Here is a 17,075-nt window from a genome sequence, read left to right on the forward strand (position 1 = left end):
GCTCATTCACACCGCTTGTCGGGGTGCCGTCGGGCGCTCTCCTGAGCTCGCCGTGTTACCACCGTGCGCCTCCGGGTGCTGCTGTGCATCCGCCCGTCCCAACGCACGCTCATCCCGCTCCTCGGGGTGCCGCCGGAACCTCTCCCGATCTCGCCGCGGTTGCACCGCGCGCCTACGAGTGCCACCGGGCGCTTTCTCGATATCGCCGCTCGTTCACCCCGCGCGATGTGGTGCCGCCGAGCGCTCTCCCGATACCGCCGCTCCTTCACCACGGTGCTCGGCGTGCCGCCGGGCGCTCTCCCGATTTCGCCGTGCTACGACCGTGCGCCTCCGAGTGCCACCGAGCGCTCTTCCGATATCGCCGCTCCTTCACCCCTCGCGCCGGGTGCCGCTGGGCGCTCTCCCGATATTGCCGCTCCTTCACCCGCTTGACGGGGTTCCGCCGAGCGCTCTCCCGATCTCGCCGCGGTACCACTGTGCGCCTCCGAGTGCCGCTGGGCGCTCCCCCGACCTCGCCGCGCTACCACCGTGCACCGCAGAGTGCCACTGCGCGTCCGCCCGACTGACGCACGATCATCCCGCGCGTCGAGGTGCCACCGGGCGCTCCCTTGATATCGCTGCTCCTTCACTCCTCTCGCCGGGTGTTGCCGGGCGCTCTCCCGATATCGCCACTCCTTCACCCCGCTTGTCGGGGTGCCGCCGGGCGCTCTCCCGATCTCGCCCCGCTACCACCGTGCACCTGCGATTTCCGCCGGGCGCTCTCCCGATCTCGCCGCGCTACTACCGTGCACCTGCGAGTTCCACTGGGTGCTCTCCCAATCTCGCCGCGCTACGACCGTGCACCTGCGAGTTCCGCCGGGCCCTCTCCCGAGCTCGCCACGGTACCATTGTTCGCTTTCCTGTGCCGCTGTGCGTCCGCCTGACCCTGACGCACCCTCATCCTGTCCCTCAGGGTGCCAACGGGCGCCTGTCCGACCTGCCTGCGCTGCTCCCCCCGCCCCTTGGTGTGCCAACGAATACTCATCTGATCCGCCCGTGCCCTCAACCCTCTCTTCAGGGTTCTGCTGGGCACTGTCCGAGGTCGCCGCGCTACCACCACGCGCCTCCGGGTGCCACTGCGCGTCCGCCCGATTATGACGCACCATCAGCCCGCTCTTCGGAATGCCGCCGGGTACTGTCCGAGCTCGCTGCGCTACCGCCGTGCACCTCCGGGTGCTGCTGCACGTCCGCCCAACCCGACGCACGCTCATCCCGCTCGTCGGGGTGCCGCCGGGCGCTCTCCCGAGCTCGCTGCACTGCCACTGTGCACCTCCGAGTGCCGCCGAGCGCTCTCCCGATATCGCCGCTCCTTCACCCCGCTCTTCGGGGTGCCACCAAGCGCTCGCCCAACCAGGCCGCTCCTTCACCGCGCTCCTTAGGGTGCTGCCGGGCGCTCTCCCGTGCTCGCCGCGCTACCGCCATGCGCCTCCATGTGCCGCTGCACATCCGTCTGACCCCGACGCACCCTCATCCCACCCAGCGGGGTGCTGACTGGTGCTCGTCCGACCCTGCCGAGCCTTAACCACACCCTCGGGGTGCCAAAGGTGCCTGTCCGACATGCTTGCTCCACTCCCCCCGCCCCTTAGGATGCCAACGAGTCTTTGTCCGACCCGCCCGTACTCTCACCTTGCTCTTCGGGGTGCTGTCGGGCACTGTCCGACCCTGCCGTTCCCCCTCCCCACTCTTTGGGGTGTTGACGAGTCTCCGTCCGACCTGCCCGTGGCTCACCCTGCTCTTCGCGGTGCTGCCGGGCACTGTCCGACCCTGCCGTTCCCCCTCCCCACTCTTTGGGGTGTTGACGAGTCTCCGTCCGACCTGCCCGTGGCTCACCCTGCTCTTCGCGGTGCCGCCGGGCACTGTCCGACCCCCACGCGCCGCCAGGCGGCTCTTCGGAATGCCACCGAGCGCTCGCCCGATCAGGCCGCTCCTTCACCCCGCTCCTCGGGGTGCCGCTGGGCGCTCTCTGAGCTCGCTGCGCTACCACTGTGTGCCTCCGAGTGCCGCGGCAAGTCCGTCTGATGCTGACACACCCTCATCTCGCACCTCGGGGTGCCGAAGTGCACCCGTCCGACCTGCCCGCACCGCTCCCCCCGCCCCTTGGGGTGCCGACGAGTCCTCGTCCGACACGCCTGTGCCCTCACCCCGCTCTTCCGAGTGCTGCGGGGCACTGTCCGAGCTTTCTGCGCTACCACCATGCGCCTCCGGGTGCCGCGGCGCATCCGCCCGACCCCAACGCACCCTCATCCCGTCCCTCAGGGTGCCGCCGGGCGCCCGCTTGAACCCACCGAGCCTTAACCCACCCCTTGGGGTGGCGACGAGCGCCCGTCCGACCTGCCCGCTCCACTCCCCCTGACCCTTGGGATGCTGACGAGTCCTCATCCAACCCACCCGTGCCCTCACACTGCTCCTCGGGGTGCCGCCTGGTGCTCTCTCGAGCTCACCGCGCTACCACCGTGCCCCTCCGTGTGCCGCTGCGCGTCCTCCTGACCCCGACGCACCCTCATCTCACCCCTCGGGGTGCCGACGGGGGCCCGTCTGACCTGCCCGCTCCACTCCCCCTGACCCTTGGGATGCTGACGAGTCCTCATCCAACCCACCCGTGCCCTCACACTGCTCCTCGGGGTGCCGCCTGGTGCTCTCTCGAGCTCACCGCGCTACCACCGTGCCCCTCCGTGTGCCGCTGCGCGTCCTCCTGACCCCGACGCACCCTCATCTCACCCCTCGGGGTGCCGACGGGGGCCCGTCTGACCTGCCCGCGCCGATCCCCCCGCCCCTTGGGGTGCCAACGAGTCCTTGTCCGACTCACCCATGCCCTCACCCCGCTCTTCGCGGTGCTGCCGGGCACTGTCTGACCCCGCCGCGCCCCCACTCCTCTCTTCGGGGTGCCGCCCATGTTATTTCTGTTAATTTTTACTCACACAGCGAAGATTTACATGCTTCTGGATCAACAGTGTTTGCCAGTAGCTATTTTGAGAGCAGGGGAGGTAGAGAAACATAAGTTTCACATCCTGACTTTCATTCTTACTAAAACAGAACACAGTCTCGGAACCGAAACTTGTCCTTGTAGCAGGGTATCTGTTATTGTGATAAGCTCAGCAGAAGGTAGAACCTATTTTCCTAAGTCCACGTTTGGGCTTGACGAGGGGAGTGGCTTTGTGTCTGAGTGTATCTAATTTTCTCTGTGTACCAATAAAGGGTCGATTTGGATTCGCTTACTGCATAGCCTACAAGTCCGTGATTCCTTCATACACCACAAATGGCGCCCGAAGAGGGAAAAAGTTTCTAGCACGACGCTGATCAAGGACCGGCAGCATACCCCCGTGAGCTGGATGGAAGGCGTTGATCACCAAGGAGCTCCTAAATACTCATCTCTGCACGATATAAGGTTAGCAAAGCGATGGGCAGGGGAAGATATAATTATAATGGGGCAGTCTGCGACGAAAGCACAGCAGACACATAAAGGACTTTTAATGAAAATCGTTAAGGAACAAGGATTAAAGTTAGAACCTCTTAAGCTTGTGCAGCTTTTAGTATGGATTCGGGATCATTGTCCGTGGTATCCCCGCAACGGGTCTAATGATCTTTCTGACTGGCAGAAAGTGCGAGAATGCTTGCAAGCGCGACTAATTATTGATCATGGTGTTAATCCTGATAGTATCCTTACATGGCGTGTCATATATACGGTGTTAAGAACATTCCTCCCTGCCGATAAAGTGTTTGCTAACTCAGATTTTCCACCTCCACTGGTTAATTTATTAATTTTGGATGATATAGCTCCGGCTGGTTCAGACCCTGATGTTGAGCCTGTCTGTGATTCAGCTCAGCCGCCGCAATTGCCGTTAGCTGCTACAGTAGAAGCAGCTGACGACTTAGACTCACAGATGCCTGAGGAGCCCTTCAATCCAGGTCCTATTGACTCTGATCAAGAGCCTGATTTGTACCCGTCTTTAACTCCGGTTAAAGCTACGGTGGCTTCTGCACCAACTGCGGAAAAGATCTAAGAAAATTCTAAATGAATTACTCACCATTTCGTCTCACGATAAGGCAAGAAGGGAGTTCGTAGAAGAGCGCAGAAAAAGTGCTTTGCAAGAGGGTGATATTGAAATGCTTCAAGCTGTGCCGGTCATCCATAAACCCCAACAGCTTCCTTGCTATGAGACACTGACATATGAAGTTATCAAAGAGTTACGAAATTCCGTTAAGGAAAATGGTTTACAATCCTCCTTTACTATTAGTTTGCTGGAAGCTATATCGGAGTCTTATGTTATCGTTCCTGCAGATTGGAAAATGGTGTTAAAGTGGATGTTAACGGCAGGGCAATATTCCATCTGGTTAACAGAATATCGTGAGTTGGTCGCTGCCCAAGCATTAGAAAATTTGACAGCTGGGCATCCTATTGGGACTGATCACTAGATGGGAGATGGGCAACAGGCGACTTCAGCAGTGCAAGTTCAAATGAATACATTATCTTTCCAACAAGCATCTATGCTCGCCTTACGGGCTTTAAACCGAGTTCCCGATGGTAGATGTGCAGAACTGGCATTTGCGAGTATCCGACAGGGAGCGCAAGAGCCTTATGTAGAATTCATAGACCGCTTGCAAACAGCTATTTCTCGACAGATTGAACTTCCAGCAGCTGCTGAACTTTTATTAATGCAATTAGCAGTGGAAAAATGCTAACACTGAATGCTGCAGGGCTTTGGACCCTATACGTGGCAAGGCCACCACTTTGAATGAACTTATTAAAGAGTGTTAGCATGTAGGAACAGAGGAGCACAGGGTTGAGATCTTTTATCTACGGCATTTGCTCAACAGCTAACGGTGGCTCGTGCTGCTATTAAAAGCTTTTCGTGTGGGCAGGATGGACACATGAGAAAGGATTGCCCAAAACGAAGGGGAGAAATGGCTAAGACTTCGAATGAATTATATCCTCGGTGCCAGAAAGGATATCATTGGAGCAATCAATGGCACTCAAATCAATTTGCTGCTCTTGATGAGTTACAGTTACAATCTGCGTTTGCTGAGGTGAAATTGGCTGTGGAACGCTACGGACTTCGGATTGCACCTGAGAAGGTACCGTCTGTACCACCCTGGAAATATCCGGGTTGGCAAATCTTAGACAAAACCATTATTCCACAACCCATAAGAACTGTCAATACAGTAACTATATTGAATGAGTTACAAAAATTATTGGGAACCATTAATTGGCTACGCCCTTTATTGGGGATTTCTACAGAATTATTATCTCCCCTGTTTGACCTTTTGAAAGGCGGTTCTGATTTGTCACCCCCAAGATCGATTACCGGGGAACTGTCACAAGCATTGCAGACTGTGGTAGAAAGGGTTAATACAGCCTTTGCATCCAGATGTGATTTAAATTTACCTGTTCATCTAATTTTAATCCCTAATTCTTTCCAGCCGTATGCGCTTATTGGCCAAAGGGATGAAAAGGAAAAACAGCTATTTGTACTATAGGAGGATTTTCCTTCCTCATTCATTTTCAAAACCTGTAGCTACTTTTCTTGAGATGTTTTTGAGATTAATTTCTACAGGTCGACTGCAATACCAGCAACTTCGAGGAACTGATCTGGATGTCATTCATATCTATATCACGAAGGAAGAATTTACATTAATGCCTCATGAGAATTTATCTTTACAGGCAGCCTTTGCGGATCACCTTGGCAAAATACATTATACTCTGCCGAAGCACCCTCTGCTTAAATCCCTAAAAGATATTCCTCTACAGCCTCTTCTTTTACAGCAATCTTCACCAATCCCTAACGCCTGAAAGGCATTCATTGGAAGAACGGGCGAGGCTGCTGTTGTCTGGCAAGAGGCCACATGTGGGTGGCAACTCTCTGTTGTTTTTCAGTCAGGTTCTACTCAATTGGTTGAGCTTGCAGCTGCTAGCCATGCATTCAGTTTATTTGCTGCTGAACACCTTAATGTTGTCACTGACTCTGCCTACTTCTTTGGTAGAAGAAGATGCAGATTAGAAAAATCCTTTTTAAAGGAAGTTGCAAATCAGGACTTTTTTGATCTCCTCTCCAGGTTGTATATACTGATTTCACAGAGATATCATTCTTCTTTTGTGTCTCATTTACCTCCTTGCACTAACCATAGCTTGAGCCTACGGTTAAAGGCTGCTGCCAAATCTTATACTATAACTGCTGTGCTACCTAAGAAAATTCAACATGCTAAACTCTCCAAAGAATTTTATCATCAGAATGTCAAGGCACTCTCCAAGGACTTACAGCTTATACTGCAGCAGGCAAGAGAATTTGTCTTTGCCTGCCCAGATTGCCAGCGTCTCCTGCCGCTTCCTACACAGACTGGATCTAATCCTCATGGATTGCAGCCAATGAACTATGGCAAACTGATGTTAATCTGCCAAGCTGCAAACCCGCTCTTTGGGGTGCCGCCGACAGCCCGCCCGACTCGACCGCGCTGTTCCCACCGCCCCGTGGGGTGCCGTTGAGCGCCTGTCCGACCTGCACGCACCGCTCCTCATGCACTTTAAGGTGCCGTTGGTCACCTGCCCAACCGTGCAGCCCTCCACATTCCGCCCCTCGGGATGCTGCCGGGCGCTCACCCACCCCCGCCTCGCCCTCAGCCCTCTCTTCAGGGTGTCACCAAGCGCCAGCCCGACTCCATCGAGCCCCCACTCTGGTCTTCCAGTTGCTGCAAGGGTCCCGCCTGACCCGCCCGGGCCACACCCCCTGTCCTCGGGGTGCCGGCAGACACAGGTCCAAGCTGCGCGCGCCACTCCTTCCGCCCCGCGGGGTGCCAAAGGGCGCACTCCTGACCCACCCCACCGCTGCTCCTGCTCCACAGGGTGCCTCCGTGCGATGTCTGATCCCAAGGTGTCCCCACCCCACCACTCCGAGTGCAGCCGGGCTCTCGTCCAACCTGAATGCGCCGCTCAACCTGCCTCTCAAAGTGCTGCTGGGCACCTGTCTGATTTGCCCGCACCGTTTCCCCTGCCCCTCAAGGTGCCGCGCAGTGCCTGCCCGACTAAGTCGAGCCCCCAGCCACTCTTCGGGGTGCCGATGGGTGCCTGCCCGACCTGCCCATGCTGCTTCCCCCAACAATCGGGGTGCTGCCGGGTGCTCTCCTGAGCTCGCGGTGCCACAACAGCGCCCCTCTATGTGGAGAGCTAGCAGCCACTACAGAACTCTACGGGCTCCTATTGAAACCCTACAGATTCCGACAGAACATGATAGGCCCCTACGGTACTCTACAAGCCCCTTAGCAACACACACAACAGAACCTTACTAAAAACCCTACGGGCTCATAGAGAACACTGCAGGCTTACACTTACAGAAGCCTACAGGTGCCTAAGGAACCCTACAGACCACTACGGAATCCTACCAGCCCCTATGGAACCCTACGGGATCCTACAGACACCTGCGGGCACTTACAGAACACTGCAGGCCCCTACGGAACCATACAAGCCCATACAGAACACTACAGGGCCCTATGGAACTTTTCTAGCCACTATGAAACTCTACGGACCCCTACAAAACCCTGCAGAACCCTCCGGAACCTTACAGAATGCTACGGACCCCTGCAGGCACTTAAGGAACCCTACAGGCCCCTATGGAACACTACCAGCCGCTATGGAAGGAACCCTACAGGCACCTACAGAACACGACTGGCCCCTGTGGTACTCTACAGGCCTCTAGGGAACCCTATGGAGCTCTACGGAACCCTAGGGATCCTTATGGGCCCCTTCAGACCTCTGCGGGCACTTATGGAAACCTACAGGACCCTACGGAACTGTACGGGACTCTACAGGCCCCTAGGGAACACCACAGGGCACTAAGGAACCCTATGGGCAACTACAGGCCCCTACAGATCTCTGTGGAACCCTACGGAACACAACAGGTCCCTTCAGACCTCTGCGGGCACTTATGGAAACCTACAGGACCCTACAGGACTGTACGGGACTCCACAGGCCCCTAAGGAACACCACAGACCACTACGGAACCCTAGAGGCACCTACAAGCCCCTATGGAACCCTACGGAACACTGCAGAACCCTCCAGAACCTTACAGGACCCTAGGGGCCCCAATGGTACTCTACAAGCCCTTAGCGAACCCTACAAAATCCTCTGGAAACTTATGGAACACTACAAGCTCCTACAAACCCCTGCGGGCACTTACACAACCCTACAGGCCCCTACGGAACTCTACGGGCCCCTAGGGAACCCTACAGATTTTGACGGAACCCTACGAGCCCCTATGGAACCCTACAGAATACTACAGGACCCGACAGCACTCTACAAGCCCCTTAGCAACACAATGGAACCTTACTAAAACCCTATGGGCTCCTACAGAACACTGCAGGTGCCTACGGAACCCTACAGGGCCCTACGGAATACTACCAGCCACTACGGAAATCTATGGGCCCCTACGGAACCTGACAGAAACTCTACGAGCCCCTATAGGCCCTTGCGGGCACTTACAGAACTCTACAGGCACCCACGGAACTTTACGGAACCCTACAGGCCCCTACGTATGGCACACTACCAGCCACAAAGGAACACTACGGGACTCTACGGGCCCCTAGGGAAAACCACAGGCCACTATGGAACCCTATGGGCCCCAACAGATCCCTACAGACACCTGCGGGCTCTTACGGAACCCTTAAGGCCCCTACGAAACACTACCAGCCACAACGGAACACTATGGAACTCAACAGGCCCCTACAGGGCCGTACGGAACACTACTGGCCTCTGCGGTACTCTGCTGGCCCCTACGGACCCTATGGAACACTACAGGCCCCTTCAGACCTCTGCAGGCACTTATGGAAACATACAGACCCCTACAGAACTGTACAGAACACTACGGAGCCCTACAGACCCCCTGGGCACTTATGGAACCCTACAGACCCCTGTGGGTTCTTATGGAACCCTACAGACCCCTATGGAACCGTACGGAATTCTGCAGAACCCTGTGGGCTCTTACGGAACCCTACAGGCCCCTATGGAACACTAGCAGCCACTACAGAACTCTACGGGCTCCTAGGGATCCCCTACAGATTGTGACAGAACCCAACAGGCTCCTAGGGTACTCTACAAGCCCCTTAGCAACACACACAATGGAACCTTATTAAAACCCCTACAGGCTCCTACAGAACACTGCAGGCTTACACTTACAGAACCCTACAGGCGCCTAAGAAACCCTACAGACCGCTACGGAACCCTACCAGCCGCTATGGAACCCTACGGGACCCAACGGAACACTACAGGCCCCTAAGGTACTCTACAAGCCCCTGCAGAACCCTACGGGCCCTATGGTACTCTACAAGCCCCTACGGAAACCTACAGGGCCGTACGGAATACTACCAGCCACACCGCAAATCTATTGGCCCCTACAGAACTCTACAGAACCTGACAGAAACACTACAGGCCACTACAGGCACTTGCGGGCACTTACAGAACTCTACAGGCACCCATGGAACTTTGTGGAACCCTACCAGCCCCTACGGAACCCTATGGGCACCTACAGACCCCTACAGAACTGTATGGAACACTACGGAACCCTATGGACTAACATGGACTGTGTTATCACAGGGGTTTAAGAATAGCCCCACTCTTTTCAGAAATCAATTAGCCAAAGACCTGGAACAATGGGAGCAGCCACATGGAGCTGGAGTAATTTTACAGTATGTAGATGATCTATTGATAGCCACCGAGACAAAAGAATTGTGTATAGTATGGGCAATTAGTTTGCTAAATTACCTCGGACTTAATGGTTATCAAGTCTCTCCACAGAAAGCCCAAGTAGCTCAACAGCAAGTGACTTACCTTGGATATGAGATAACTGCAGGCCAACGGACCCTAGGGACAGCGAGAAAGGAGGCTATCTGTCAGACCCCTCAACCACAGACAGCTAAAGAGCTCTGCACGTTCCTAGGAATGACGGGATGGTGTCGCCTATGGATATATAACTACGGACTCATGGTAAAACCACACTATGAACTGCTAAAATCTAACCCAAAAGACCTCACCTGGAATGGGGAAGGAGAAAGAGCATTCAGTCAGCTAAAGAAAAATAAATGGACGCCCCTGCTTTGGGGTTACCAGACACTACTAAACCCTTCTGGCTGTTCTCTCACGAGAAGCAGGGAATAGCTCTAGGAGTCCTAGCCCAAAACCTGGGACCATGCCGAAGGGCAGTGGCATACTTCTCTAAACAGCTTGATGAGGTAAGCAGGGGCTGGCCTAGCTGCTTGAGGGCAGTGGCAGCAGTGGTGCTAAATATTCAAGAAGCACGTAAGTTTACACTGGGCCAAAAGATTACAGTAATAGTGTCTCATACTGTATCAGCGGTATTAGAGGTAAAGGAAGGACACTGGATCTCACCACAAAGGTTCCTTAAATACCAAGCTGTCTTAATGAAACAGGATGATGTGGAAATAGTGGTTACTAACATTGTCAATCCAGCATCTTTTCTTAGCGGGAATACGGGAGAACCGGTATCGCATGACTGTCTGGAAACAATCAAAGCAGTCTATTCCAGCCGACCCGACCTAAAAGAGGAGCCGCTGAAAGATGCTGAAGGTTCCTGGTATACTGACAGAAGCAGCTTTGTTCGACAAGGCATCCACAAGGTGGGATACGTGGTAACAACTGCAGACCAGGTAACAGAATCCAAAGCCCTTGCCCCAAATACCTCAGCACAGAAAGCAGAAATAATAGCCCTAACTCGGGCATTGAAACTAGCCAAAGCAAATAAAATCAACATTTGGACGGACTCCAAATACGCTTTCGGGGTAGTCCATGCTCCTGGAGCTGTATGGAGGGAAAGAGGACTCCCCTCTACCCAAGGGAAACATATAAAACACGACAAAGAAGTTCTTAAGCTTCTGGAAGCAGTACAGTCACCCAAGAAGGTGGCTATTATGCATTGCAAAGCTCATCGAAAGAGGAGCACTGCTCAGGAATTGGGCAACGCCATGGCAGACCATGAGGCCAGAAGAGTGGTGGAGAAACGTGATTTGGAGGTGCAGTCTCTGGTCCCAGATGGTAAAATACAAATTGATTGTGAAACTTAGGTGGGAAAATTGAAAAAGGTAAATGGGCTAAAACTCCACAGGAAAAAATAATAATACCATTTGCATTGTTGTAGGCCGCAGTCATGGCGGAGCACAGAAAATCCCACTGGGGAACAGAAGCTTGAGCCAACTAATATTCGCCCAAAACCTGTATACTACTATTAGGCAAGTAACACAGCAGTGTGAGGTATGTTTGCAGAATAATCCCAAAACAGGCCCCAAAGTCCAGTTTGGCCAAATAGGAAAGGGAGACTATCCGGGACAACAATGGCAAATTGATTTTTCAGAACTTCCAAGAAAAGGGGGGTTTTGATACCTATTGGTATTAACAGATACCTTTTCAGGATGGCCAGAGGTGTTTCCCTGCTGAACCAATAAAACAAGAGAAGTGGCTAAAGCGTTGTTGCAAGAAATTATACCAAGATTTGGGGTTCCTGCAGTGATTTCCTCAGACCGAGGATCTCATTTCACTGCGAAGGTTGTTTCAAAAATTCACCACTGAAGCCAAAGTGGGAAGGCCCCTTCCAGGTACTGCTGACCTCTCACACAGCCATAAAGATTAAGGAACAAGCCGCTTAGATCCATTGGACTCGAGTCAAGAGAGCTCCAAAACCCCCAATGGACATCAACGCAGGCCGGACCCTTGAAACTTCACCTCCAACGAAAAGATGGACATTAATGACATTAATAGTCGTCAGCATGCCGGGACTTTGTATCTCAGGGGGAGGGACATGGGATGTGAATACATATTCACGAAATCTAGAAACATTGGTAAGGGCTACTAATCTGTCAGATTATTGGATATGTACTACCCTACCCAAAGGAGAAATGAAGTTACCTCTATATGGGGTGGCAGCAAGTAATTGGAACTATGACAACGGAACCTGGCCCAAATTTTGGGCAAAAGGGGAAAATGAGGCGAACGGGTATTGTGAGTACGATGACAATATCTGCCCCTTAGGACCCAGATTTGATTTACAAGTGTTGAAAGAAGAGCAATTTGTTGTATTAGTGAGCTATAACAATTGTACCTGGGAACACGGGGAATATAGAGTAGAAGGGCTGGTAAATAAGTCGACATCATGGGGATGGAGCAAGTTCTGGATCAATAAGACAACTGTTAATGTAGGAAATTGGGGTTTAACAGGGATAAATGTCACGTACATTGACTTTTGCAATAAGACCCAATTAGCTACATATAAAAGTAGTGGTATTTCCCAAGGAAAAGAACACTCTTGGGAGAATGGATGGTATCAGGCAGGAAAGTTCCTAGGTGTGAATCTGACAGCAACTAATGGACCCTGTAAATTGCCTAAAGGGTACTGGTGGCTGTGTGGAGATGGGTATAGCATAAAACAGCTCCTCGCAGGGTGGAAGGGAACTTGCACAATAGGGTATCCAACTACTCAAGATAAAGTGTTTAATCAGTCTGAAATTCCCTCAGGTATGTTGCGAACACCTTGGAGGAGAATTCAACAGGTAGAAAACCCTCTAGTGACAAGGGGAACAAGATTCCATAGCTTTGTAAGGTGGTTTATACCATCCCTGGGCGTTAGTGAATTGGAGAAAGCAATCGTAAACATATCAACTACCATAGAAGTGCTTGAGAAATCTACAATCGATGCCATACAGGCACTTCAACAAGAAGTCCAGTCATTAGCAAATGTGGTTGGACAAAATAGAATGGCATTAGATTTATTAACTTGGAAAGAGGGAGGCTTATGCGCAGTGATTAATCAGAGCTGTTGCTCATATGTAAACCAAAGCAGAAGGATAGAGAAAGACTTACAAAATCTCATAGCTAAAACTCAGATTTTGCATCAGACTGCGCAAGATGATACCACATTTGGGTTTTCAGACTTTTGGGAAAAGTTAACCTCATGGTTACCTAATCTGGCCTGGCTTAAACAACTGTTTATCCTTTTAGTGGCAATACTTATGTTAGGAATTTTAGTGTGTGTAATAGCTAGATGTTTTATGTGTTGTACCATGGGGGCCAAAGATGAATACATTCAATGGAAGAAGCATCAGCTCCGTGAATGACTGGAGTCAGGAAAGTACTTTAGAAATCAGATGGAGAGGGAAAGTGTATTCTAGGCAATTGTAAAAGAATTTACAAATGAACAAAGAAAAGGGGGGGATTGAAACAGAAAATACAAGGATTAACCATGACAGGGACGTATATCTCAACCTTGGAGGGGAGGAAAGAAAACAAAGAATTGCCCAATTAGCGGACGTAGGCCTCAGCCTTGAAAGAACACTTCGCAGGCTAACAGGAACATCCCAACCGGTAACAGGAAAGATAACAAGAAGCTTTACGATCCCTGTCAAATCACTCAGAAGACATCCTGATAGATTACAGGAAGATAGCAAGAGGCTTTACGGCCTCTACCAGCAAAACAATCGGTGGGAACCGGCTCAGTGACTGTGGAATTTACTCCCTAAAAAGCCCCCCCCCAAGAAAAACATCAGGAGAAGATACGCACATGCCTGGAGGAGGAGACTTATTATAATAAGGCCCTGGAAATAATTAACATAGTAACACCTATTCTTAGAACTAATTGTATTAGTCCATCCCATAGTTTGCATATGTATGATTTACATTATAAATAACTACGGGTTCAGCATAAGTGTGTGCAAGTTAGGAGGAGAAATCCCCCTTGCACCCAGCGCTGCAATAAACGTACCTACTTTGTAACTCTATTCGAGTTGTAGGGTTTGTTTCCACGCGTCACTACAGAACTGTACGGGACTCTACAGGCCCCTAGGGAACACCACAGACCACTATGGAACCCTACAGAACCCTACGTAAGCCTACGGGCACCTACAGGCCCCTACGGAACCCTACAGAACCCTCCAGAAATTTATGGAACCCTACAAGCTCCTACAAACCCCTGCAGGCACTTAAACAACGCTACAGGCCCCTACAGAAATCTACAGACCCCTGAGGGCTCTTATGGAACCCTACAGGCCCCTACGGAACACTACCAGCCACAACGGAACTCTACAGGCCCCTACAGGGCTGTACGGAACACTACTGGCCCCTGCGCTTCTCTGCTGGCCCCTACGGAACCCTACAGAGCTCTACGGAACACTATGGGCCCCTTCAGACCTCTGTGGGCACTTATGGAAACCTACAGGACCCTATGGAACTGTACAGGACTCTACAAGCCCCTAGGGAACATCACAGTTCCCTACGGAACCCTATGGAACACAACGGGCCCCTACAGAACCCTACAGAGCTCTACGGAACACTACGGGCCCCTTCAGACCTCTGTGGGCACTTATGGAAACCTACAGGACCCTATGGAACTGTATGGGACTCTACAGGCCCCTAGGGAACATCACAGGCCCCTACGGAACCCTATGGAACACAATGGGCCCCTATGGAACCCTACAGGCTTCTTTGGATCCCCACAGTAACCTGCAGGCTCTTACATAACCCTAAAGGCCCCTACGAAACACTACCAGCCACAACGGAACACTACGGAACTCTACGGGACCCTACGGAACACTACCAGGCACTACGGAACTCTACAGGACCCTACAGGGCCGTATGGAACACTACTGACCACTGCGGTACTCTGCTGGCCCCTACGGAACCCTACAGAGCTCTATGGAACCCTAAGGAACCTTACGGAACACTACCGGCCCCTTCAGACTTCTGCGGGCACTTATGGAAACATACAGGACCCTACGGAACTGTATGGGACTCTGCGGGCCCCTAGGGAAAACCACAGGCCACTAAGGAACCCTACAGACACCTGCGGGCTCTTATGGAACCCTTAAGGCCCCTACAAAACACTACCAGCCACGACGGAACACTGTGGAACTCTACAGGCCCCTACAGGGCCGAACGGAACACTTCTGGCCCCTACAGTACTCTGCTGGCCACTACAGAACCCTACGTAACCCTATGGGCACCTACAGGCCCCTACGGAACCCTATGGAACCCTACGGGCCCCTATGGTACTCTCCAAGCCCCTACGGAACCCTACGGAACACTGCAGAACTCTCTGGAACCGTAAGGAACCCTATGAGCTCCTACAAACCCCTGCAGGCACTTACACAACCGTACAGGCCCCTATGGAAATCTACGGGACTCTACAGGCCCCTAGGAAAAACCATGGGCCACTATGGAACCCTACAACCCCTACGGAGCTGTACGGAACTCTACAGACCCTTGCGGGCTCTTACAAAACCCTACAGGCCCCTACGGAACACTACCAGACACTATGGAACTCTATGGGCCCCTATAGGGCCCTATGGAACAGGCCCTACTACTGGCCCCTATGGTATCTATGGTCCCCTAGGGAACCCTACAGAGCTGTATGGAACCCTGTGGGTCCTTATGGAACTCTAAGGGCCCCTGCAGGGACTTACGGAACCCTACAGGCCCCTACGGAATACTACCAGCCACACCGGAAATCTATGGGCCCCTACGGAACCTGACAGAAACTCTACGAGCCCCTACAGGCCCTTGTGGGCACTTACAGAACTCTACAGGCACCCACGGAACTTTACAGAACCCTACCAGCCCCTACGGACCCCTACATACCCCTGCGGGTTCTTATGGAACCTTACAGGGCCCTAAGGAACTTTACCAGCCACTATAGAACTGTACAGGCTCCTGCAATCATCTACAGACTCTACAGACCTCTGTGGGCTCTTACAGAACCCTACAGGCCCCTAGGGAACACTACCAGCCCCTACGGAAGCTTACCAGCCCCTGTAGAACCCTACAGGCCACTACGGAATCCTAAGGGCCCCTATGATCACCTACAGGCCGCTATGGCACTCTACAGAAACCTACAGATCCCTGTGGGCTCTTACGAAATCCTACAGGCCCCTACGGAACACTACCAGCCCCTAGACGGCCCTACAGAACACTACTGGCCCCTACAGTACTCTACGGGCCCCTAGAGAACCCTATGGAGCTCTATGGAACCCTATGGAACCTTACGGAACCCTATGGGGCCCTTCAGACCTCTGCTGGGACATACAGAACGCTACACGCCTCTATGGAATCCTACGGACCCCTACAGAATACTATGCCCTATGGCACCCTAGAAACACCTACGGACAAAGACGGCCCCCTACGGAACCCTACAGAACCCAACAGGCATGCGCTAAACCCTAGAGACCCCTACGGTACCATACAGACATCTACAGAACCCTACGGGCCACTACGGAACCCTAGGGAAACCTACAGAACCCTAGAGGTCCCTACTGAACCTTACAGAACCCTACAGACCCTTCCAGGCCCTATGGAATCCTACCAAACCCTACCAGCCCCTATGGGTCCTTATGGAACTCTACGGGCACCTATGAGCACCTACAGACACCTACAGATCCCTATGTAACCCTCTGGGCACATACGGAACACTACGGACCCCTACAGAAATCTACAGAATCCTACAGACCCCTACGGAACCCTATCAGCCCCTATGGAACCCTATGGAACCCTACAGGCCCCTATGGTCTCCTTTGGAAATCTACAGAACCATAAGGTCTCTCATGGAACTCTACAGAACCCCACAGGCTCCTATGGAACTCTCTGGAACCCAATGGGCATGTGTGGAACCATACAGAGTCCTACAGACCTCTAGGGGCCCGTAAAGAACACTGTGGTCTCTTACGGAGCCCTACAGACCCATACGAGAACCTACGAGCACCTACAGGCACCTATGGAATGCTGCGGAACCCTACAAAACCCTAAGGAACACTGCAGGCACACATGGAACTCTACAGACCTCTATGGGCCCCTGTGGAAATCTACAGAATCTTATGGGCCCCTACAGACTCCTAGCGGATGCCTATGGAAACCTACAGACCCCTACAGGCAGCAACGGAACCCTACAAAACACAATGAGCCCCTACAAAACCATAAAAAGCCCTACAGGCCCCTACTTGATGCTACAGGACCCTATGGAACACTACAAACACCTACAGGCCCATATGGACTCCTACAGACC

The 17,075-nt window shown here is 52.8% G+C and overlaps 1 protein-coding gene across 1 annotated transcript; it reads left to right on the forward strand.

The window, feature by feature from the left end:
* Positions 1-1,459: 1,459 nt before the first annotated feature.
* LOC141463479 (uncharacterized) lies at positions 1,460-13,197 on the forward strand. The gene is given in 4 exon segments (XM_074145907.1): positions 1,460-1,523; positions 1,626-1,959; positions 10,503-10,686; positions 12,283-13,197. Coding segments are annotated over 4 exon segments (1,497 nt in total).
* The last annotated feature ends 3,878 nt before the right edge of the window (positions 13,198-17,075 follow it).

The sequence above is a fragment of the Numenius arquata genome, chromosome 3, assembly GCF_964106895.1.
Source record: "Numenius arquata chromosome 3, bNumArq3.hap1.1, whole genome shotgun sequence".
Taxonomy (NCBI): Eukaryota; Metazoa; Chordata; class Aves; order Charadriiformes; family Scolopacidae; genus Numenius; species Numenius arquata.